The sequence below is a fragment of the Otolemur garnettii genome, unplaced genomic scaffold (genome assembly GCF_000181295.1).
Source record: "Otolemur garnettii isolate 467f Iridium unplaced genomic scaffold, OtoGar3 scaffold00047, whole genome shotgun sequence".
NCBI classification, from domain to species: Eukaryota; Metazoa; Chordata; class Mammalia; order Primates; family Galagidae; genus Otolemur; species Otolemur garnettii.
Window position 1 is genome coordinate 7,598,022 of NW_003852442.1, and position 23,927 is coordinate 7,621,948.

Genomic DNA, 23,927 nt, shown 5'->3' on the forward strand with positions numbered 1-23,927 from the left:
AAATGCTACTTTAAAACCTGTTTTTTAAAGATTCAAAAATTAATAATGAGCAGCTCTTCACGTACATTAAGTTTGTGTATATTTTCACATTTTTAATATATTCACAGGAATCTATTCAATGAACATATCATGGCTTATTTAATTTTTTAAGCATTTCAAATCAATGGCAATCCACAAAAGTGAATTTAAAAAAATAAAATAATAACAATTCTACTTGGTAATCAAATCAGCAAAGGACAGAGGAGGCTATTCTTCAGCAGACCTCACACTGTGTTTTTTTTTCCTTTTTTTTTTTAAAGAGAGAGATATAAGTGGCTTTGCCTAAAACTCAAAAGAACAAATTTTTAATTACTGTGCTATATGTGCTATTTCTATTTGATCTGATTCTGAAAAACTGGCTGAATTTCTTTTTCTCTACTCTGGTTAGTAGGACTAGACTTTGTCCATGTTTAATTAAAGTGTGAAAGATTGAACTGTGAATTTTATTTAAATTCATTATACAGTAATATCTGACTACTAGTAACCCAGGGCAATTTAAGTCATATAGTGAAGAACTCATTCTCACCAAAAGCTCTAAACCATTGTATTTTACACTTTTCTCCTTCCTAGTAATTCCAGTACAAAGTGAGACAATTCATTAACCCATTTTTCCCCAGCCACTACAGCTTTTCCTTAAACATTTCCACCAAGACTTTCATTGCTTGTGACGTTTAACAATGGCACACATCAACACTCCCAAACCGGAAATGGTATGTCAGATTTTTATGCATCCTGCTTCCTTATCCATTCCAAGTTAACTTTCAAAAGACTTTTATTCACTATACAGGTTGGATGGAATTAATGATATTAAAGTGAAATTTATGCAACATTGTCTCATTTAGGGAAATCAGACACTGTTGGGTGCCTACAAATTCTGGGCTAATGGCAACTATCAAATTCATTTCATGTCCTGCCTCAAATCTATGAAATCCACAAACCTCCCATCTCCCATGTCCACCCCCCAAAAGCAATGGCTTTAGTATTACAGGAGACAGAACAACACTGTGACCTTCAGATAAACTCAAAGAAGTGGGCATAACGGAGCAGGAATATGGGCAGGCTTGGAGCTTCAGAGGAGAGAAGGAAGACTAGGGTGGAGGGGCGGATAGGGCAGGATGGAGGCTGGAGACCCAACCTGAGGGCCAGGAGGTAGGGAGGGAATGAGGGGACAGTATGATGGAGATGGAGGTGCAAGGGCTAAGGGTAAGGATAGTAGGATATCAGGAGATAGAGGGATACAAGGCCTGCCAAGGTCACAAGATAGACATCGTCATACAGTGGATGCAGCTCTTGTGTGAGGTCTCTGTAGCCCAGGTGTCATTTGAAACCAGTCTTAGCCTTACTACACTTGGAGAAGGGTGGTGTCTACTGGTGACTGAGATGGTGGCCTTCCCAAATCAGCCAGTGTTCTTCAAAAGTTGATTATCAATTGATATACCTAATGGTTTTGTTTAATAAGAGGTTTAGGATGAACAACTTAGTAAGTATTGATGTCCTAACGGCCTTCACCTTGCCCCGGCCCCACCAGCGCTTTGGCTCCAGGTACAGACAGGGACACGGAGAGCTGCTGTCTTTGCAGTTTCGCCCTCTCTCACCCACCCAGAGACTCACACATCATCCTTACACACATTTACACAGATCCTCACCTGGGAATCCATGGGCATGCAGCTCACACACCACTCCCTCACTGTCAAGGTCATCCCCACCCTCCTCACACACTCAGATCTTCCTGACACAGCTGGGAGCCCTCCCCTGTCCCCTGCAGGGGTATGTGAGTGTTTGGAGCTGAGAGTAAGCACGTGAGGGTGTGCGTGTGAGAGAGATACATGCAATGACCATGTTAATGCAGGGGTGTCCAGTCTGTGAACAGCAGTGTGAGCATGTGTGTGTTGGTATTTACATTTTATATGTAAGTTGATCTCACTTAAAGTCAGCTATAGTAAAAAAAAAAAAAAATGCATTATTTAAGTTCCTGTCAGATTTTTAAAATGTTGTTAAAGTTACTGCTTGTTTTAAATTATAATTTATTAAACCATTAAGTGATATGTTTATTATGCATAAATTAAATATTAACCACCATAAATGTTAATGTGTACCCAAAGAGGCTACACAGTCTGGCCTGGAACCAGAGAGCCAGTATTTGAGGCTGGGTTCAGCATTTCCTTAGCCACGTCATCTTGGCCAACTCACTTAACCTATCTGTGCAGCTATGTCCAAATTTATAAGAAACGAATACTATTTGTTCTAAGTGGTTTTGTGAAGATTGATTTAAACATTAACTCATGTTAAGTGCTTAACATAGGGCCTTGTATACAGATTAAAAAAAAAACAAAAAACCAAAACTCTATTTAATGCTTTAGAACTGCTGTCAGTAGATACAGATGTAGCATATAAGACCAAAGTAAATAGATGATATATTTTCTTGTGAGTTTAAGACAAGGGTTTAGAGACAGATTTGGAAATTTAAAAGGTACACAAATGCTCCTTTGACTTGTGCTGTATTTTATATGGTTGCTAGGATTACAATTAGCCTTTGCTACTTTGGGAAAGTACTTTAGCAGGTTGGCACTAATGATCTGTATTCTCCAATTGTGCTACATATTCCTCTATTTCATGCAAGGTGTGTATCTCCAGGAGGTAAGCAAGGAGTTCCTGGGCAAAATGGCAGCTCCAGAACAAACCCACATAGGAAAAAGGATAGATCTACTTGTACCAAAAGAACTGTCTGCATTCGAGGTCATCAATATGCACTGTCCGTGTACTGTGGATGACAGAGTTTCCCTGCTGGCTGCCCTCTGGGGGTGTGAGGACCCCTTGTCTCTGTCAGCAAACCCTACCTTGAGAGGCCAGGCCCAGGAAGCCCTGCTGCACACCCTCCTTCTGCCCAGGTTTTAGGTTCCAAAGCTGATATGGTTGTTAACTATGGACAAGGTCACTATGAGTGTATCAAGAAATCATTTAATCCCCAAATCAAGCCAATTGACGTTTATTGTCTAAATTCTCCCTTGACACATCAGCTTTCATTATAGGAAGGACTGTTTTCTGTACAAATTCTTTAATAATAAATAAAATAAACAAATATTTGTGAAGAGGAAAGTATGTCCCTATCTATTGCTAAATATGATTATTATTGCTTTTTTTGGACATAACATAGTCTGCATTAGTGATCAGAATAGGATCAAGAGGCATCACTAAGTATGTATTGGATACAAAGAGATAAGTCTTAATGTTGATGAAATGTTTCATGCAAGTAAAGTTACTTGTGAAGCTGCTAATTTATGTATTTATTCAAAATACATATTGAGCACTGCTATAGGGAAGAGGCTAATTTTGTCACACTGTTTAAAATATTGTTAAATCTGTAATGGTTATGACATTCCATTCAACTCAAAAATTAAAATTAACAACTTTGATATTAAAGCATGACTGCCAAGATTACTTATTATAGTTGCCCATGCTGAAACACAGTTATTAATTAACTATTAATTATTATTTTTCAAGTTGTTTGTCCTCTACAATTAACTCAAACCCTGCCTTACTACATCCTCTATTAATGCTCCTATGGAAACTTCTCAATCCATGCTTCCACCTGATCAATACTACAGCCCTGAGCTTTTCTAAAGCAGGAGTTTCTTCACATTTTCCCTGAGAAGATGGTAATGGGTTGTTAAATAAGCACATTAGGAGAACAGCAACCAACCAAATTCCCCTGCCCCAAAAAATATTATTCAACTGTCAGGGTAGCAAAAGCCAGTTTGATAAATGACCATATAGGTCTCTGATTTATGGGCACGTGCTGGTCAATTCTACTGTATGGGGAGCCTCATCTGTTGAGTTCAATAACATTTTTAATACATTTATACCCATCTAAAATTGTAGCAGCATCACCATGACCTTAGGTAGGATGTATACAGAGACAACATGAGCACTTGTCTTCCAGATGTCATCATTTGAACTATGACACATAAAACAAAAGACATATTTTTTGTATTTCTGACACAAATATAATCTATTTCTTATGTAAAAGATAAGGATGTAAAGAGGAGAGAATTACTTGTTTCATATATTTTTTTTCATGTGTTGTCAGAAGCTTGAAAATAGGTCAAAATAAAGACATGCAAGTGTCCTTACCGATCTGAAATGCCACAGGAGTCTATCTGCAGGTCGCTGAAGTTCCCGAAGGTCCCCTGCTGCACGGAGAGCAGGTCGACCACTTTGTCACTGATGGAGATGCGTCTCATACATCCCTGAAATCCACCCAGGGGACTTTTACATTTGGATCCAAAGCTTATGTCAGGACAACCTGATAAAAACAGAACAGTATGGATTGTAATGAAGCAGGATTCAGTATTATGGAACACTTCATTTTTGAAAAAAGGAAAAGAAATAGTCATTTGATTACTTTCTGTATTAAAGGAGGGAAATAAACTAACTGTAGTCATCATTAGTTTAATCTAAATTACAAATTGCAATTCATGCAAAGGACATTTTACACAGGAGTCACAGGAAGTCATGAGGGCTATGGTATCACGTGCAAGGACACTCACTGGCTTGATCCAAATTCTGAAAATATACATATTAGCTTCACAGCCCTACACATACCAGCCAGCAGTGTTAAAGCACCTGTAAACTAAACAGAAATTTAGTCTTTCAGACTAAAACTAAGAACATAAAGGAAGAAAATGTACCCCTGAGATAAGAAAAGATAAATCAACAATGGTGAAATGTCTTTATAGTATACAAAAATAACTCTTTGAAAAAGGAGTTACATTGACATGAAACAAATTGATCAACTATCTGTTTAATTCAATATTTTCCTATATACAAAGAAAACACACACCCAAGTATTTTAATAAGCCCTTATGGTTTTATGTCAAAAACACTTTACTTTTATATTTTATGCTTTGCCTCATAAGAGACTTACACTGCTTTTTTCCTAAAATGTATTTGAGATTATTTAAATTTAAATAATAAATAAGTATAATATTAACCATTACTGTTTGGAGTTTTATGATTTTCTAAGTGTTTTTCTATCCAAGTGAAATGAATAATTTTATGGAGTAGGAATGTATAGTATATTATTTTTCTATATTTTTCATTAATCTTCCTTTGCTGTTATAGCTGTCAATCACTACCAGAATTTCAAAAAATAGGAAATGGTCTGTGGGCCTCGATGGTGGACAGAAGCAGTCCACACACACACTGTCTTCTAGAAGCTATGGAAGATGCTCACGAAGGATGGGCCCTCTTGGAGGGAGCACTGTGAATCATCAGAGAAGAGATGGGGCAGACCCAGAGTGATGGAGAGGGGACAGGGAGCTTGACAAGGGAGCGAACACCAGGCCCTGTGCTGGCAGCAAGGACACAGGTGCTCCCACCACCCGGCAGTGAGCGGCGCTGATCCGGGAACTGCTTGGAGACAATGGTGCAGTGAAGCTGCATCCAAGCATGGGCCCAGCAGGGACACTGTGGCCTCTGTTCCCAAGGTGCTGCAGCTGATTGCACCTGAGCCCTTGTGGTCCTCACAGGAGTCCACTTTGCTGGCCAGGGAAGGAGCAAGGAGAGCAAATGCTCTCGCACATCAGTGCTAGGAGCCATGCATCCCTCCCACCAGGGAATCCCAGGAGAGTGGGCATGTATGGTGAGATGAGCCCCCATGGTGGCAACCCCAAGTGGACCTGTGCAAGCCAAGAGCCACAGCTGTCAAGCAGCAGGTGCTCTGACAGCCAGGCCATACCCCCCAGGACTCACGTCCCTCTCGGTGGGCATACCCCTGTGATCTCTTATACCTGAGGAATAAGGCCCCAGCCTGGGGCACACGCAGAAGTCCATGTCTGGTGGGACTCCAGGTAGGGCAGCAAGCTACGTCTCAGTTCAATGTGCCAGCTGCTGACTACACCCCCATGGCCCCACACACTGACCAGTGGAATGAGCCTGCCAGCCTTTGCACTGTGAAGAGTGCAGAGGTTGGTGGCCCCAAAGCACCACGCAGCTCCACACCTCTAGTCCAGTTCTCCACCAAGACCCATCAGTCACAAATCGCTCTCGATTCCCGGCCAGATACGGCCATTACACCTAGATGTGGGAGGAGGAATGCTGGCAGACCTGACTCCTGCAGCCGCCAGCTAGGAACCATCTCACCACTCACACCAAGCCCTCCGTCACTGGCACAGGTCCCATGATCTGAGCAGACACTGACCAAGGTACCATGATGCACCCAGGCACCCACCAAGTTCTGCCACCCACCTCCAAGAAGAGGAAATTTGCATAGTCCCCTGCCAGAGCTTCCAAAAGCCACCCCAGCACCAACCTGCCAGTACAAAGGAGCATCCCCCACACCAGTGTGGCCTGTGACAACCACAGAGGCACAGGGTGACATGGAGAACAGCTGCGTCACACGTTCTCAGTGCACTTGTCCATCTCCTGCAGTCAGTCCTCCATAGCAGGACACAAAACACTAGTCAGGGACCTCCCTCCTCACAAGGCAGGAGCATTCCCAGCCAAGGACAGGTGTGCTGCAAACCCAACATCCCTGAGCTGAGAGAAGAGGTTTCAGATGAGAAGGAACCAATACAGGAATTTTGGTAATAGGAAAAAACAAGCTAGTTCACACCTCCAAAGGAGCACATTCAGTCTACACCTATAGATCCCAACCAAAAGGACAACACGGAAATGTCAGACAAGCAGACACTAAGGGGGTCGTCACTACTAGATGTGCCCTGGGGAAATGCTCAGAAGTGCATTACACATGGAACACGGCTTCTACCAGACTTACAAGGAGGAACGGGTACCTAGTTTACAGAAATTATTCCATAACCCTGAGAAGGAGGGAATTCTAACTAACTCATTCTATGAAGCTACTCTTACCTTAGTACCAAAACCAGGAAACAAGAAAAGAACAGTATAGACCAATATCCCATAAGGATGTAGATGCAAAGGTCCTCAAGAAAATACTATAAAGCAAATTCAATGACTAATAAAAAAGATAATCCACTATGATCAGTGGGTTTCATCCTGAGGATGCAATAACAGCTCGACACACATGAATCAATAAGCATTATTCACCACATAAACTGAAACAAAAACAAAGACCACACAAGCATATCAATAGATGTAGAAAAAGAATTTGACAAAATCCTGCATCCTTTCATAATATAAATCCTCGAGAACCTAGGCATAAGAAATAAACATCAAAATCATAAAAGCCATATATAACAAACCCACAGCCAACATCATCCTGAATGGGAAAAAGTTAAAAGCATTTCCCCCTAAGAACTATAACAAGACAGGGTGCCCACTGTCGCCACTTCTATTCATCATAGCATTGGAAGTCCCATCAAGAGAAAGACATAAAGGGCATCCAAATTGGGAAGAAAAGAGCCCAAATAGCCAAAGCAATCATAAACAAAAAGAACAAATCTGGAGACATGAAAACCCCAAACAAATCATCAAGAAAAAAAAAAAAGAAAGAAAGAAACCAGCAACCATATTAAAAAGTGGGCAAAAGACATGAACAGAAGTTTTTCAAAACAAGACAGAAGATGGCCAACAAACCCATGAAAAAATACTCAACATCACTACTCATCAGGGAAATGCAAATTAAAATGACAATGAGATACCACCTTACCCCTATCAGAATGGCCATTATTCAAAAATCAAACAAAACAACAAATGCTGGAGTGGCTGTAGAGAGAAAGGTATGCTCACACCCTGTCGGTGGGACTGCAAATTAGCGCCACCTCTATGAAAACAGAGATTCATCAAAGAACTAAGAGTAGATGCACCATTCAATCCAGAAATCCCATTGCTGGGTATCTACCCAAAAGAGAAGTCATTTCATAAAAAATAAGCCTGTACTTGAATGTTTATCAAAGCACGATTCACAACTGCAAAGATGAGGAATCAACCTAAATGCCCACCAATTCATGAATGGATAAAGAAAATGTGAGGTGTGTGTGTATATAACATATATTATTATAGATTATATATTAATATATATTATACACACACATATATACATGGAATACTACTCAGCCACAAAAAGGCATGAAATAATGTCTTTTGCTTCAACTTAGATGGAACTGGAAACTATTATCCTAAGTAAAGTATCTCAGAAATAGAAATGGAAAAACAAACACCGTATGTTGTCACTAATAAGTCGGAGCTAAATGGTGGGTACATGTGGGAGCAGAGAAATATAAGGGATACAGGAAACCATAGGGGAGCGCGGGAGAGGGTGAGGGACAAAAGCACACCTCCTGTAACAATGAACAATATTCTGGTGACAGGCACACCAAAAGCTTTGACTTAAACATTACACAAGGTCTCTACATAACAAAAACATTTATCCCCTTAATATTTTGAAATAAAAGAAAGAAACAGAGGAAGATTTGCATTTATCTGGGGAGAAAAAAAGGAGTAGGAAATGAATTCCTAATTCCTGTACAATCCATGCTGGTTTTCTACTTGGGCATTCCCATTATAATTAAATCATTTGACAGAATATTTTTCCTTAAATGCTTTGTTTTTCTTAACAAAATACATGTACATGGCAAATAAAGGCTAGGCCAGGATTCAAATTTAAAACTATTACCAGCCACAATGAAACATTATATTTTAACCTAATGGAGACTTTGAAGTTTCAAATTGAATAGATCAAGAAAAAGTGATCAAAGCTTTTTGAGTGTTAATTTATTGGACATGGCACTACACACATTTCCACTTACATTTCTCCTGTAGTGTAAGATATGGTTACCGTAATCTCAATATGTATTCTGGATGAATTATTAACCAATTAAGAATGTTAGGATAAAAACTGAAAGGATAATAGTTCAATAATATTTTGAAGCCACTACAATATGCCAGGAATATAAACAACTCCACTAATCTCCTTTCCTCCAGGTGGTGTTTCCTGACACATCCCAAACTATTTCAGAATTGAATAAATTGTTCAGTTTGCCTATAGGGAACAGGACGAAGAGACCCAAGTCACAGGGAAAGATCAGGCAACTTTATAGACAGCACACTATCATATCGTGAGGCACTTCATATTCCTAGCCACGGTGTTCAATAAAAAAAAAGAGATTCTAAGAACAAAGAAGGGTTCAAGCCAGGTTAGTCTCATTAGTCTACGATAAGAGGCAACCGCAGTTAATATAATGCAGTATCAGAGAGAAGTGAAGCACTGAACCCAATGTGAGATGAAAGTCCCCAAATGGGAAGCTTTCTGGAGAATACCTAATGCTGAATTAATGGATGGATCCATTACTAGAGGCAGCTAGCACACTAAACAGCTCCGAGGATGGCAGATAAATTACCACTGTGTGTCAGTGGAGCAGCAGTGAGATGTCAGGGCAGACTGCGTGTCAGTACAGGCAGTTCACTGGAGGGAGGGGACGTGAGAACCCTGCTCACGGTCAGTGTCCCCAGCTTGTGCTGCATGGTGGGTCATGCACTGCAGAAAGGTTCCTCAGGGGAATGCGCACGGATCAGACACTCAGCCATCCTCACTCTGGAGAACTCAGATTAAAAATTTATAATTTATAAATGAGAAAAGCTGAGCACAGTGCACCACGATGCAGCCCGAGTTTCTGAAAAGCACTCATCTGAGGGTAGAAAAAAAGTAAAAAGTAAAAAGTGATGGATGAGCAGCGCAGGTGTGGCGTGGCATAGAGAGAATGCGGCCAGTTCAGGAGCAGCCCCTTCTCCCAGCACGACAGCCACTCTCCTGGCTGGCAGGGAGGAGCCATCGCCCAGGGTGCTGGGACAGCCAGGTCAGACTGACTGGATTCTGGGAACATAACTAGAAACTTGCCGTTGAATTTAGAAGGAAGAAAAACTGATAGGATGAACCTCAGAGCACAGGATCATTTTTCACTTGAAGATAAACTAGCCAAAGAATTCACTCCCTGAGAAACAAACACCTTCAACCTGATAAAACAGATCCTAGTGATAGAGGGAGTCTCACCTGCATAGAGCAGAGGTTTTTAGGTTGAACAATTGCCACAGCTTCCCCAAGGTGGGACTGGAGGAAGCGTTTCCAAGACGCAGGACTTTCAGCTAAAATAGGGAAGAGTTGGTCGCCCCATTGCCAGTACCACCCAGGCAATGCATTTTAGGGGACCCTATTTAGCCCTCTTCCAGCCATGCTTTTGCCAAAAGTCCCACAAGGTCTCAGAGGAGAAAATAACGTGCCTGCTTGGAACCCTGTCCCCTCCAGTCCACTCCCACGATCCAGAATTTCCAGCCAAAGGCCCTGAGCAGGCTCAAAGGAAGGTGGGCCCCCTCACCCTTCCACTTCCTGGAAGTACGTGGCTGGGCAGAGCAGGGAAGAGCTGGACTGCAATTCTCTGTAACTTTCAAGCCCCCAAGATGTCCAGGGTGGCCTGGGTTCTGCAGAGCATGTATTCAGTGGTCAACAGAACCTCACGAGAACCTGCCATCTTCTGGCGCGGCAGAACAGCTGAGAAGGGGACTGAATGAACAGAGTTACCTCAGTCAACTTGAGATTGGTTACTTTCTTCTTGGAGTTGGAATAGTATCGTGGAGGGTTCCATGGTTTATTATTTAGGAACATCCTTAAAGATGTAAAATGATTGTGATCGTGAAGGGAAGAAACAAACTCAAACTCAGGAGATATGACCCTAGAGGGACACACATGCCCGGAGGGTCTTCTCTCTCACAAGCAGAGGGATGTGTGTGTGGATGTGAACTTGAGAAAAACCATCTGTAATCTTGAAATGTATATAGGAGATAAGATGCCAGCAATAGAGGAGACTGGCTACAGAGTACACAGAAGATACCTCTAAATAGTTTCGCAACTTCTTTATACATCCAAAACTATCCAAAAATATTTCCTAAAAATATAGATAACATGGATCATGTGTATCCTAATAAAAAACAAGCAAAATTACAGAGTACATATGTGATATATTTCACTATAAAGTAATATTATCTTATAGTGAAACTATATGAATAAAAGTGATCACTAGAGTAAAAATTTACATAAAACAGCCAGGCATCGTTAAACCTGAACATGAAGGATGTAAAATATTTTAAGAAGGACGATTCTATTTTCATGATTTACAAACACTTCTATCCAGTGTTTTATTTTGCATCATTTAACAATATGCCTAGATTTTTTTTCCTTATCTCTTTGAGTGCTTCTAAATCTTTTCCTTTGAAGTGAAAGCTCTTGGTAAAGTTGTTCTCTCTATCTTACTATTTATTAAAAGAATGTGTTCCTATGGATTGCCATAAAATCAATCATTTATTCCAAAAGGTTTTATAAGCACCCTGGTTCTTAAATAAACAGATCTCAGCAAAGGAAGCAATTATATCTTTTAGGACTGTTGGCCCTGAGCAGACATTCACAGTAATGGATTGTGCAGGGGGGTTGGCTGTTTGTTCCTTTGCTTTTAAGATCCCATGAACTGATTCATGGGCTGTGTGCTCACTGTCAATTCTTACAAAAGAATGTGTTTTTTACTGGTGAATAATAAAGGCTGGGCTATTTCCACCAAATTCAAACAAGATTCCGGGCAGAAGCGGCTATTAAAATGCAACAGAACGACGCCAAATCAAAGCTAATACAAGAAACACCTCGAGTCACTATTAGAAGTGAGTCTTTGTACTGACAGGTTTACAACGTTGCATTTCTAATGGCAAAGAACGTTTCGTCTTAATTTTCCAGTGATAAAGATTCATTTCCATTTCCCAGGTTTTCTTCTGCAAGCTTTTACTTCAATCAAACATCCACTGGGCAGGTAAATGCTTCATTTGCTTTTGTTCTCTTAGGCAGATGACATGGTGTTCAAGGCTGGTGCCCTGATCTCATCAAATGTATCAGTGCATTACTGCTTAGCAAACACAATAGGTTGCTATGTCTAGCCAAGTTCAATTATCTGTCCACTGGCATAATACTGCCCTTCTGCATCAGGCAGTGGGGAAGCAATGGGGATGCTCTGAAGGAGCAAAGAGGCATTATCGGGAAAATACTGCAATTAAATCAGCCCATAAAATCAAAAGAAGACATATAAGGATCATTAACACTAGGAAAATATAATGAGGTTTGAAGGCAAGAACTGAAGAGGTGGCCTACTTAAAATCAATGTGGTTACAGAAATTATAAACATAAGTCAGTCCGCCTTGTAGAAAGGCACATTAGGTCGTAATTCTTCATCGCGATCCACTCGACATTTCCATGTTCAAAGAAGGTGAAAAATTATTCCTTAGTATTAACATGAGTTAAACCACAAGGACTTCCTCCAAGACACAGGGATACTAATGCAAATGTGGGTCAATGGCCATGTAGCCTGACCCCTTTTCTTACCTCCAAAATAATAGGTGCCACCTAAGTGAACCTGCTCAGGTCCCAGAGAAGGAACAGCAGATGTCACATGGCCGTCCACTGCCACACTCAGGTGACTCCTTTTAACAGATAAAGAAACAGAATGCCATTGTCCATCATTTAATCCAGCACCTGGGGAAGAGGAAACCAGTTACAGAAATCCCCGTCTAGAGGGGACACTATAAGCAGTTGGTTAAAAACAGCACTATACACATCACCCCACTGGCTATCGTATTTATATTTATTAATAAAAAGAAAGAGAGAAAAAAAAAGAGCACACTTTATGTGGAAAATGATGCATTATAAAATTCCCCACTGTACCACAAATGGATCAACAAACTGTGGTATATGTACACCATGGAATACTATGCAGCCATAAAGAAAGATGGAGACTTTACGTCCTTCATGTTCACATGGATGGAGCTAGAAAATGTTCTTCTTAGCAAACTATCACAAGAATGGAAGAAAAAGTATCCAATGTAGACACCCCTATTACGAAATTAATTTATACCTTTTATATGAAGGCCATAACCTAATAACAGCCTAAGAATACGGGGAGGGGGGAGAGAGAAGGGAGGGGGGAACGGGTGAAGGGGGGGATTGGAGGGATCACTTCTGAGGTTTATCTTACAAGGGTACAAGTGAATCTTTCTAAGAGCAGAACGTGAACGTTTTAAAATAATAACTAAGACAATGACATGAAGGCTATGTTAACCAGTTTGATGGAAGTGTTTTGGATTGTGTGTGAAAACCCCACACTGTACCCCAGAAGTGCATTAATGTACATAGTTACCATTCAATAAAAAATAAAAAAAAAAAGTAAAAGTGAGAGAAACAGAAAAAAAAAAAAATTCCCCACTGTAGACAATCCTGAATGATTCAAATTTTTCAATTATTTGGTATAAATCGATTTTCAGCTCCCATCCATGTACTTTACCTGCTTGGTGGGGGGAGTTTAGTAAGAGTCAGATATTTCCTAAAAGTCTAGATTATACCCGATGAAATGCTTTACCTGCCATTTGGTACTTTTGTGTAATCACCGTTTATGATATTTTGATAGAACATGTAGCAAGCTATATCATGAACCATTACAGAAATATTTGAAGAGATTATTAATAAACAGTGAAAGTTTATAGGTGCAATGTAAAGTTAAAACCTAAACCCCCATTATTTTTTGTAAATTTTGTATCTGAGAATTTGACTAATGGTAATTTGACTTGTAACCCCCAAATCAGTATTTGGAGGAACTTTCTCAGTCACTGGAGGACTCGCGCAGATGAGATCACCACGACTTGCCGTTGTCCTATGCCTGTTTCCCAGGGAGGTGAGACAAGGCCATGCTCTGCCCTACTGTGTGAACATGCATAGTGTAAACACCTTTCCTCTGATTTTGTGAGGTTTTTGATCTTGCTGTTTACAGCGGCTCCCAAGCATAGTACTGAAGCATCTTGTAGTGTTCCTAAGTGCAAGAATGTGATGTCTGTTTTGGAAAATGTTGCCAGATAAGCTTCACTCAGGCATGAATTACAGTGTTGTTGGCTAATGGTCCAGTGCTAATGCATCACCGACATATAATAAATGAGGTGTCTTTAAACAGAAACACACATAAAACACATATAAGAACTTCCCCGTGATGGGCTGAGAAACGCATTGTCACCAGAGGCTCATGGGCCCCTAACTCACTCCGTGTGCTCTAGGAGCAAACGGTTCAGTGTTCTGTAATTAGAGAAACAAACCCCTTGTGAGTAATAGAAATCAGCTCTCTCCGCCATATGTATTTATATATAATTCTAAATATATTCTTAATTTTTATCTAAATATGGAAAAGGATGGAGCAGAAATATTGTCTCACAAAAATAGCACTTTTTTCCTGAAGTAAAATTGTGTTTTTCCATTAATTTTGTATTTTTCTATATTTTCTAAGTTTACATATGTATGAGCATGTGTGTGTATATGTATAGTAAATTTTTTGTTTACAAAAACACACACATATATAATCAGAAGCTGCTATAATGAAACACCGAGGTATTCATACTACCTCTAAAAAACCATCTCTAGTCCTTCCTAAAGCAGTTGCAGGATCATAAATCCAAGAGAACACACAACCTTTTCCTCCTAAAGGGAATTAAGTCTACAAGAATCCCTATGGTTAAATTCTGACCAGAGCAGTGAAGCCTAAACATCTCCACGTGGATGTACCAGTCAGGTTTACCTCCATTTGAACGGTCAATTCTGACTCTGCAGAGCACATTAGTAAATAAAAACACAAGCACCCTATTAAGCCCACAGAGTCTCTTGTCTGCTATAATATGCGATTTCTTTTCTAATAGTGAATGAACCTCTTTTCTGATACTATATGTGATTTCTTTTATCTCCTGAGCTATTTTCTACCACATGCTTTCAGACTGAAGATGCATCCAAGCCTTCTTCAGTGATTACATTTCTTTGCCCTGGACGTATTTCACCTAACACACATTCTAGCCAGGACACGGACGCTCACTTTTACATCATATCCGTGGAGGGAAAACAAGAAAGAATTCTAAGATTCAACTCTGGATTGGTTTGTGAAAGATAATGGGAAAGATTTGGAAGCTAAACTATGAAAAATGTGGGTTAGATCCTTTTAGACACATTATTCTCTAAGAGTGCACTCTGAAATAGGCGACCAAGTAGAGTTATGTAATCCCTGATGGCATGGGATTGGACTAAAATAAATCAAATGTCCCAGATTTGTCTTTCAGTGCTTCCTTTAGAGGATACATTTGGAATGAAAATTCTCGTAAACACTGAGTGGTTGGTCATGTATACAGACTCTCCCCGTCTACCCACCTGTCCCCGTGAGTCTCCTCCCTACCTTGTTCTCAAGCTTCTGTTATTCATCTTAGGCTTCCCATTTGTCTTGGGCAGTGCTTCCCAAACTACTTGGGGGAATGAACGTTTTATTTTCCGATCTATTACAAACTGACACTTACAAAATTTGATTAAAATGTATTCCTACAAAGTAAAGTGAAAAAACCTACTGTACACATCTACCACTGCTTAGTTGTTGTAGTAAGACCTTTTTGCTAGAACACTTGCTGACACTTGCATCTCCATATTTACAGTCCTCTCATTATGGATGGGTAACAAGCATTTCTCTGAGCCAGGGATAGTCCAGGGAGCACATTCGGAGCAGCAGTGCTCTGGGCACCTGGTGGTCAGGCACTCAGGAGGAACAGGTCAAAGGTGTGGGGGGTTCCACTGTCCGTATAGAAGCCCCAATTAGATTAAGAACAAAAGAGTAAAAATAAATAAATAAATAAAATAATGAAAGCCTGCCAGGCCCACCCACTGCAATTTGACACTGTTGACCGCATTCATCTAACTAGCAGGTTATGAAGTCGTGCCATGTGGGTGGGGACCTTCGGGAAGCTGTTTGGAGCCTCATCTGTACTAGACATCATTTACTTATGATGATGGAACTTATTACCTGTCAACAGGATTTACTGCTCAAATTAAATCACGAAGGGCCCCTTTATTTCAACTGATTCTATATAGTTTTTTTTTTATTTTATATAGTTTTAATTTAGATTCTATTTTTTTGTAAGTGTGCACCTTTCCAAATCTAGCACTGGTGGCAGGTGAGCCCCTTTTAAAGCCCACGCTTCTTTGAAAGAAGGGGAAGTAGAAGAAGGAATCCCAGAATTTGACTTTTTCTTGTGATGTTATGTAAAGGATAATTCTAGATTCTACTCCTATAATGCACTGACTCTTCACCTTTGATTCTGGGAAGGGAGCATGTGGTGTAAATAAGAACAACTTTATTGAGCTCTCGTTTGTAATAGGTACTATGTGCCTGTATGCATTGTTTCATTCAATGTTTACCACAACGATTATTAATCTTATCCAGATGCGATGAGGAGAGGAGCAACAGGTTTCTTTAGGTAGTATCCAGCTGGTAAGAAACATAACAAAAAGCCAAGTTTGACTCCAAAACCCATATTCTTCTCTGTCTGCAAGACAGATGGTCCCTTCTATTTTTTTGCTCATGTTAAATAGTTAACTCTATGAAACAGAAAAATAAGCCCCAACAGCTAGAAGGTGGCCTGGCACCTCCAGGGAGGCCCTGGTGCTGTGAGAAGTGGGCTGGCACTGAGAGCTGGGCCATGGGCTTCTGCTGAACACCAACAATTTCAGAGAACACCAACATCATACAAGGTCATTCTGTCACAACAATGAAACATGATAAAAACAAGGCCTCTGTGCAAACCACAAAAACACCAAATTTCCTCAACTCCCGATAGTATGAATAAAAGCTTCTTTTTTTTCTTAACAAACTATAGTTTTAATCTTATTTTATTTCTCTGTCCTTTTAAAATTTACAAAGATAGCCTGGCAGCATTTAATGTACAATATTTTTTCAGTTCCATGAAACCTCTCTCAAATCAGCTAACAAAACTCCAAACCTACAAGTTATCCTAACACCATCACGTTGAGACATTCCCCATGGTTCCCAAGGTGTGTGCTCTCTTTGTCCTAATCAGCTCAACTTCTTTAACTTCAGATATGCTCCTTGTAGTCTTTGGGTAGAAAATATTGACAATTCCAAATGGAAAATGGAAGAATAAAATAATAAACAGAAGTATTTGCAATTGAAGTTAGCAGGAGAAGATGAGATTGTGTACCAGAACTACCTGTCTCTTTCTCTCTGTGTCCTTTCTGTCCCAAACCACAGAAAGACACAAAAATACATTAGAAGGAAGAGATTTCTATCTGCTCCCCTCCATATAATCTTCTGGATCCAGTTCTGAATTGCAGGAACATTATGACAGCTTAGCTGCCACTATCCTCTCATAAGACTATAGCAGGCATCCATAGGGTATGATGTATAAAGAGAAACATCCGTCTGCCGTACAGGGCAGGTGCTCTGCAGAGATGCGCAAGGCAATTATATGTAGGCTATTACTCAAGGAGCAACCGAAAGGTTTTGCCTGTTTCCAAATGTATTTCGGGGCTCCGAAAGTGCCAGACACTCCTATATCCACCGACTGTAGTCACTAACCAGAATTAAGGATCCAGATAGCTAGATAGCTCTTGTCAAGATGAAAATATGGCGGTTGCTGGTACCCATCACTTTAGCAGAGAGCAGGAGTTTAAGTAGTGACAGGTTTACAATCTGAAAGGTAGGAATATTTCAACAGTAAAAGGGAGGAAGAGGGAATTTAAAAAATGCCTTCTCACCGGTGAAGCAAACCCAGAGGGCAGCTCCACTGCCAGGTGCACAAGAATGAAGAACAGCCAGGCAAGAAAAAAATAAAGAAACCTCCCAAATACCACGAGCCTGTCCCGGCCAGACCCTGCCCACGGTGGGCCAAAGGCTTGGTTATAGATTTGATTTTCACCATGAGGCAAAAGCCCCAGCAGAAATGCTGAAATTAGAGCAGCAATCTCAAATCTGACAACACAAAAAAATTGTTTTAAATAAGAAAATAGAACTGTATAGTTCATTGGGTCCTGGTACTATCTGAATGATTTTTTGCTTTGACATCTATGAAGGTGACAAGGGCTAAAAATATTTTGTACCATGGGGGATTTTATAGCACTGCTAATATGTTTCATGATTTAGGCTAATATAGTATCTTTAATATTTCAAAAACCAATTTAAGCTGACATAATATTTTTGAATAATTCCAAATGACAATTTGTAAAACTGTACATCACATTAAAAATTTAGCCTCATAGTTCAAACATCTGCACAATTCAGGTCTTTCTGAATACAATTTAATTTTAATTCCCCTGTAGAAGATATACAAATTTTGAGTTTTTCAAACATAGAAGATTTATAGTCTATATTTCCGATAGCTAAGAAAAATTAACCCATTCTTACACAATGGAAAGATTTAGCATAATGTGCTAGCAATCCATTAGTAGTTAAGTATATGGTTATCTTAAAAGAGTCATTATAACATATTCTGACAACTGGCTTAATTATTGAACACTGTACAAATGAAAAGTCTTCCCCTATGGAAAAGCTAACACATCACCCACTTAAGCTAAGTGGTTGAAAATGGAAAAAGAACTTGCTTCACAGAAACTAAAACAACATAGTCTTTTGAAAGAAACTTAAAAAAAAATAGGAGTTAAGAGAGTTGGTAAGTAAAGGCTGAATCGTGGTATCTGTACTGACAGTAACAATTTTGCTATGAATATGACATTCATATTTAATCTAGGATCCTCACGGTTACCTATGAAAATAATCACATGAAGTCACAGGCTGTCATAATGGATTATGTTGTATATGAATTTAAACATGAAATTAGAGATTTTTAAATTGCTCCGAGTATTCTATACAGATTTATATCTAGTAATTTATTACCGACACATGCCTTGAAGTGGTTCAAAGTGAGCTGGCTACATGGAGCTCACTGCTGTTAACACTGCACTGAAGCAGTTTCTTAAAGATCCTGAAAATTCTGGATCTTTGGACATGACCACTTCAGAAGGCATCAAATACAACACAATGAACAGCACGGAAGGGCAAGTTTACATATTCAGACCTTCATTGTCGGGACCTACTGTTATTAATACGACACTGATTAATTTATTTCCTTTTGTCTAGCTTGCAAATCTACCACATTTTGAGTATGAAATGAAAAGCCACAGCATAATACCTCTTCAAAAGTTATAACTAATATTGAATTTTCAGTCCCATATTTAATCTAAATTGATATTGAAAAACAGCAAAAGGATACATAAAGAATAGGCATTTGTGTATCCATTCCTATATTTATCTTTCTTATATTTAGTTTCCGACTGATTTTAATTTTTTTCCTTCTCCAAGTAACAGTCTACAAGTTCTGATTATAGAAGAGTAGTACAATGGCATTTTTAAATTGTTTTGAAAGATCACTTTATTAAATTAATGTAATAATTTGCCCAACGTAACCTTAATATATTACTTCTGGTCATGAAAAACACACTGTGTTGCCTAGAAGCAGAGGGAATTTCATGTGGTAACCTGAAGAGGAACTTTGCACACATTTTTGCACTCCCTGAAATGTATTCCACTTTTTAATTTGGCTTCATCGCTACTGTATATACAGCAAAATGTGATGGAAATCTCTTGCTGACAACTATATAATTTTAATGAAGAAACAAAAAAAAAACCCTCACTCAAAGCACTCACCGAAATTGGACATTCATCTTCCAGACACTCATGGAGTCCCCTTAATTAATTTATTTCTAATCATTAAAACTGCATTGCCCAGAATTTCATTTGGCACCCAAATGAGGAACTTCACATACAACTTTGCATCCCCTCAAATGTATTCAACTCTTTATAAAGTTAATTTGACTAAATTTTTCAGTTCATGTGGCATGTTATTATACAGATAATAGGCGGAGCTCCCACATAGACCTCTCCCTGTCTCCCACAAAACAGAGAAGACAAATATGCAGAGTCTAGATTTCTACTGAAGGACACCCAGGTAACTTTTTGGTCGGTTTCAAAGTCTTTCACATGTTTCCCAAAACACATTACGTGAAGATACGTTGGCCTATCTGGAGTGAGAGAGAGTCATAAAAGGAAATTTCTATTCCCCAGTAACTACCATTTTAGTTAATAAGAACTGCTAGTGTTGGAATCATATTTAAAAGAAAATTGGAATCAAGTTCCTCTAAGGAAGAGTACTGATCATCTTATTAAGTCGAATATTCATTTATTAAACAAATATTAAATTTTTTGGCTATGCATAAAATTTGTGGAGAAGGGACACAGAGATAATGAAATCTTTCCAATCCATACGCTCCGCCCCAGGGAATACATTTATTACCTGCTGTGATGTCAGTGGGTAATTTTCCTGGCTGGTAGAGATTCAGCTTAAGTTTTCCATCATTAAGAATGAGGAGGAGACCCCCTGAAACTAGTTGAAGTTCACTGAATAGCAGAAGCCCTGCCTTATTCCAAGTTCGAAATTGAAAAGTGGCAGAAACTTCATCCTCTTCGAAAGAACCTGGCAGTGCTAAGTAACTCCTGGAGCTCAGAAAAGTCACAGGCGTAGACTGCGGTTGTGAACAAGAGAATGACACGTTTCCCTGCAAATAAAGAAGAAAAAGCTTTCAGAACGTTATTCATACCACATTAGTACCCAAATGTGAAATATTTACAAAGGCTGTTTATCCATCGCACATTATCCTTGGTTTAAAACAACAACAACTTGCTATCAAAATGAAAATCCAAATCCTTGCCATATGTCATGAAGGTTCAGTCATTTTCTGTGGCCCTCCCATTCCCCATGTTTACTACAGATTTGAAAAGTTGATAAAATTAACTTTATTTAGAAGAATACACACTAGAAGTAAAACACTTGGTCTTGGTCAAACAAAAACATTTGGCTGGTGATATGATTCTGAAAAAAAGAGAACTAGCATTTATTATACATGAATACCTTGTACTAATAAACAAAATAAAAGGGGAAGAGCATACAACAGTAAGTCATACACTATGTGAGGAAATCCTAAGATTATTCAACCTAGTAAAAATGAAAGCATATTACCAGCTGAAGTCTGGTCTTACTTTTCTCACTGATACATAAGAGCTATATATATTTATGGGGGCTATGTGATATTTTGATATGTGCATACAACATGTACTGACCAAATCAGAGTAATTGGGATATCTATCACCTTGAACTCTTATCCTTTCTCTGTGTTAGGAACACTCCAATCTCTTCCAGCTATCTTAAAATGTCCTATAAATTCTTATTAGCTGTAGTTGCCCTCCCATGCTACCGAGCACTAGAACTTATTCCTTCTTTCTAATCGTGTTTTTGTGCCCATTAACCTGAGAATCCATGCTTCATTTGGATAGCTGTCTACCACTGTATTAGTAAGAGCTCCTCTTGTCAAAGAAGAATGGGCATTCCTTGCATGAGCAGTTACTAGAAATTTGTTTTGAGTGAAACACACACTCACCTTTTACAATATTTTTATTGCCTTTTAAATCTTTTTTCTTTTATTAAAAAAAACTATTTAAAAATCTTGCCAGATGTTATGATCATATCAAGATACCACCAATTCACACAGAGATTTAGGAGAAAAAATACCATGTAAACAATAAATACTCTCATGATGTGCTTTGGGATTTGTTGATAGAATGTGAGCTTAAATTTACATACTCTGAATTTTAAGCAATGAAAAGAAATTCTAATCAATGTGTCTGCTTTTGATTATTAAACTGATAAAGCTGAAAACCATTGTTCCCATAATCCCCTTCCTTGTGTACTTCTGGGTAAAAGTTAGCCCCCAAAGTGAGTTTGGGTCATATTCAACAGAAGTGAAATGCCTATAAAACATTCTGCCCCGAAGGAGTTTGGGAATCATGTCCAGTGAACGATGATCACAAAGCGGAGGTCTGTTCTGGCCTGTCCTTGATACCCTGCAGTCCTCACCATCTCTTCTTCCCCACAGCTTGCCTGGCCTGTCCCCAGAGGTGGTGGCTGCCCAAAGGCAACAACTCCCAAGGTTGTCTTAGGAGCTTCCTTCATTGGCTGAAAATGCTCTGCAGACTCCAACCTGTCCTCACACTTCATGGCTTCAGGCAGAATTAAAGACTTCGCTCATCCTCCAATTTCCCCGTCTTCACTTTTAGCTTCTTTGACAACTGTTGAGATCCCAGTCCTAAACTAGATCCTTTGTTCATAATGCTCATACTGATGCTACTTTCCTGACTAAGACCCGACCAAGACAGTTATATTTAAATTCTGCCACATTTCCATAGTTAGAATAGAGTGTGGCCTGGCCAACACTGCTGTTTGGACAGAACAGCAATGTTGTAATTGCCTACTAGTTGCTTTTATTTCTTGTGAATGACCATGGCAAAATACAAGTTTTTCAAATTGTAATATCTTCCTAACATACATGGATGTTATTAGATTCCAGAAAGTGTATACACTCATCCAGTGACTTTGCCAGGGAATAACTTATTAAGGCAATTACAGAGCAAAAAAAAATTTTTTTTCTTGGGACTAATAATCTCACAACAAAATTAAAATATCAACCATAAAGAAAAACTTCTTCTCTTCACATAAAAATAATTATGTCCTGTAAACTACAATTCCTTTATATGGAATCAATCTTTTACATGCATATCGCCAATTAGAAAACTCTAAAACATCAGATCATGTGGGCACCTACAATGGAGTTATTTTATAATGCAAAAGATGCAAGTTTTATGCAGAGCTATGATCTTACCAAAGCTATGACTTGTGGGCTTTGTTGCTTGGCCAAATCAATGATATCCACTCCATTGTAGTAGAGATTTTCTAAACATCCATGAAAATTTTTATGTGGAAATGACACTGATTTTCCAGGTGCTGGAATCCCTCCAAAGCTGATCTTAGAAAGAAAAATGGCATCAATAATATTGTTTAGTGATTTTCTGACGACCAGCTTAAATAATCATGATTAGCAACTGCAGCGGTAGTCATCATACACAGCTCAATTTTTCACTACCTACACAAAAAATTAAGATACAGATTTCAAAGCAAACTTACATGTATTTAGTTTTCACTTACACAAAGACTTGATTTTTATTTTTCCACCTTGCTAATCACATCCATCTCATTTTGATAGTAATTAGTTGATGAAAACATATACCTTTCTAACATGGTAAACTTGATCTGCTTAGTAATGTAACAAAGTATAATGGCATTTTATTTTATGTATATTTCTGGCACACTTTGACATTTGTGCATTTAATCAATTGTTTACGCATTAATCAACTTGTTTGTTACTCTATTCTCCCCATAAATCTGTACTGCTCACCAAGTATAATACAAAGAAATCATACAACATGTGCTATATTTGCTTGTGGCAGTGACATCTCCTAGTGGAAAGAATTTCCTACTTGTGACTTGCTGTGACTACATCATTCATGTAAAAAGCTGACCTCACTGTGCAATAATAAATTAGCATATTATGAGAAAGATGAAGCCTCATGCAGTGCGTGCCCAAACTCGCTACCGTGAGTTGGGCCATGGTGGGAAACGCTTCATCAGTTCTGTGATTTGCCGCCCAAAGTGAGTTCTCTATAGAGCATTTTCCATTGGGAGATTAAACCACGAATACCTCATAAAATCTGTATTAATTGAAACATAACCATCACACCTCATAACCAAGGTCCAGGTAATTGAATTCTCCCTGTGCGTGGAAATGACGCCTATGCTCGTCCACTGTAAAGTTGACTTGTTTGCCCAGACGCTGGATCAGCACCGAATGCCAATGCTGGTCATCCAGAAGGCTGCCCAGGGTGAGATTGACCAGAACAGGAATGGAGGTCAGCTTAGCTTCACCTTAAAGAGGAAAAGATAACCACCAATAACAGTACCATTATCCCCAGTTAAAAAAAAAAAAAGAAAGAAAGAAATTCATGTTATGAACCAGCATCTCTCATAATAATTGGAATCTCCTTCCATGCATCTCATTCCAAATACTGCTATGGGTCTAAAGCAAACATTTTAAACCTGAAGTATGAATATAATCGTCTTTCAGCCTGGTTTTA

At 39.1% G+C, this 23,927-nt stretch overlaps 1 protein-coding gene across 6 annotated transcripts in view; it reads right to left on the reverse strand.

The window, feature by feature from the left end:
* Positions 1-23,927, reverse strand: part of CNTNAP4 (contactin associated protein like 4) — a 237,181-nt gene that overhangs the window by 78,384 nt on the left and 134,870 nt on the right. For 4 of the 6 annotated variants that reach the window (XM_012806123.2, XM_023514116.1, XM_023514119.1 and 1 more), the window contains exons 6-10: positions 23,534-23,718; positions 22,619-22,762; positions 20,200-20,461; positions 12,371-12,520; positions 4,171-4,342 (exon numbers count right to left, since the gene is read on the reverse strand). In XM_012806123.2, the coding sequence (XP_012661577.1) occupies positions 4,171-4,342; positions 12,371-12,520; positions 20,200-20,461; positions 22,619-22,762; positions 23,534-23,718 (913 nt within the window). The remainder of the gene's footprint in view (positions 1-4,170; positions 4,343-12,370; positions 12,521-20,199; positions 20,462-22,618; positions 22,763-23,533; positions 23,719-23,927) is intronic. The other 2 variants (XM_012806122.1, XM_023514118.1) reach the window with 2 other exon arrangements.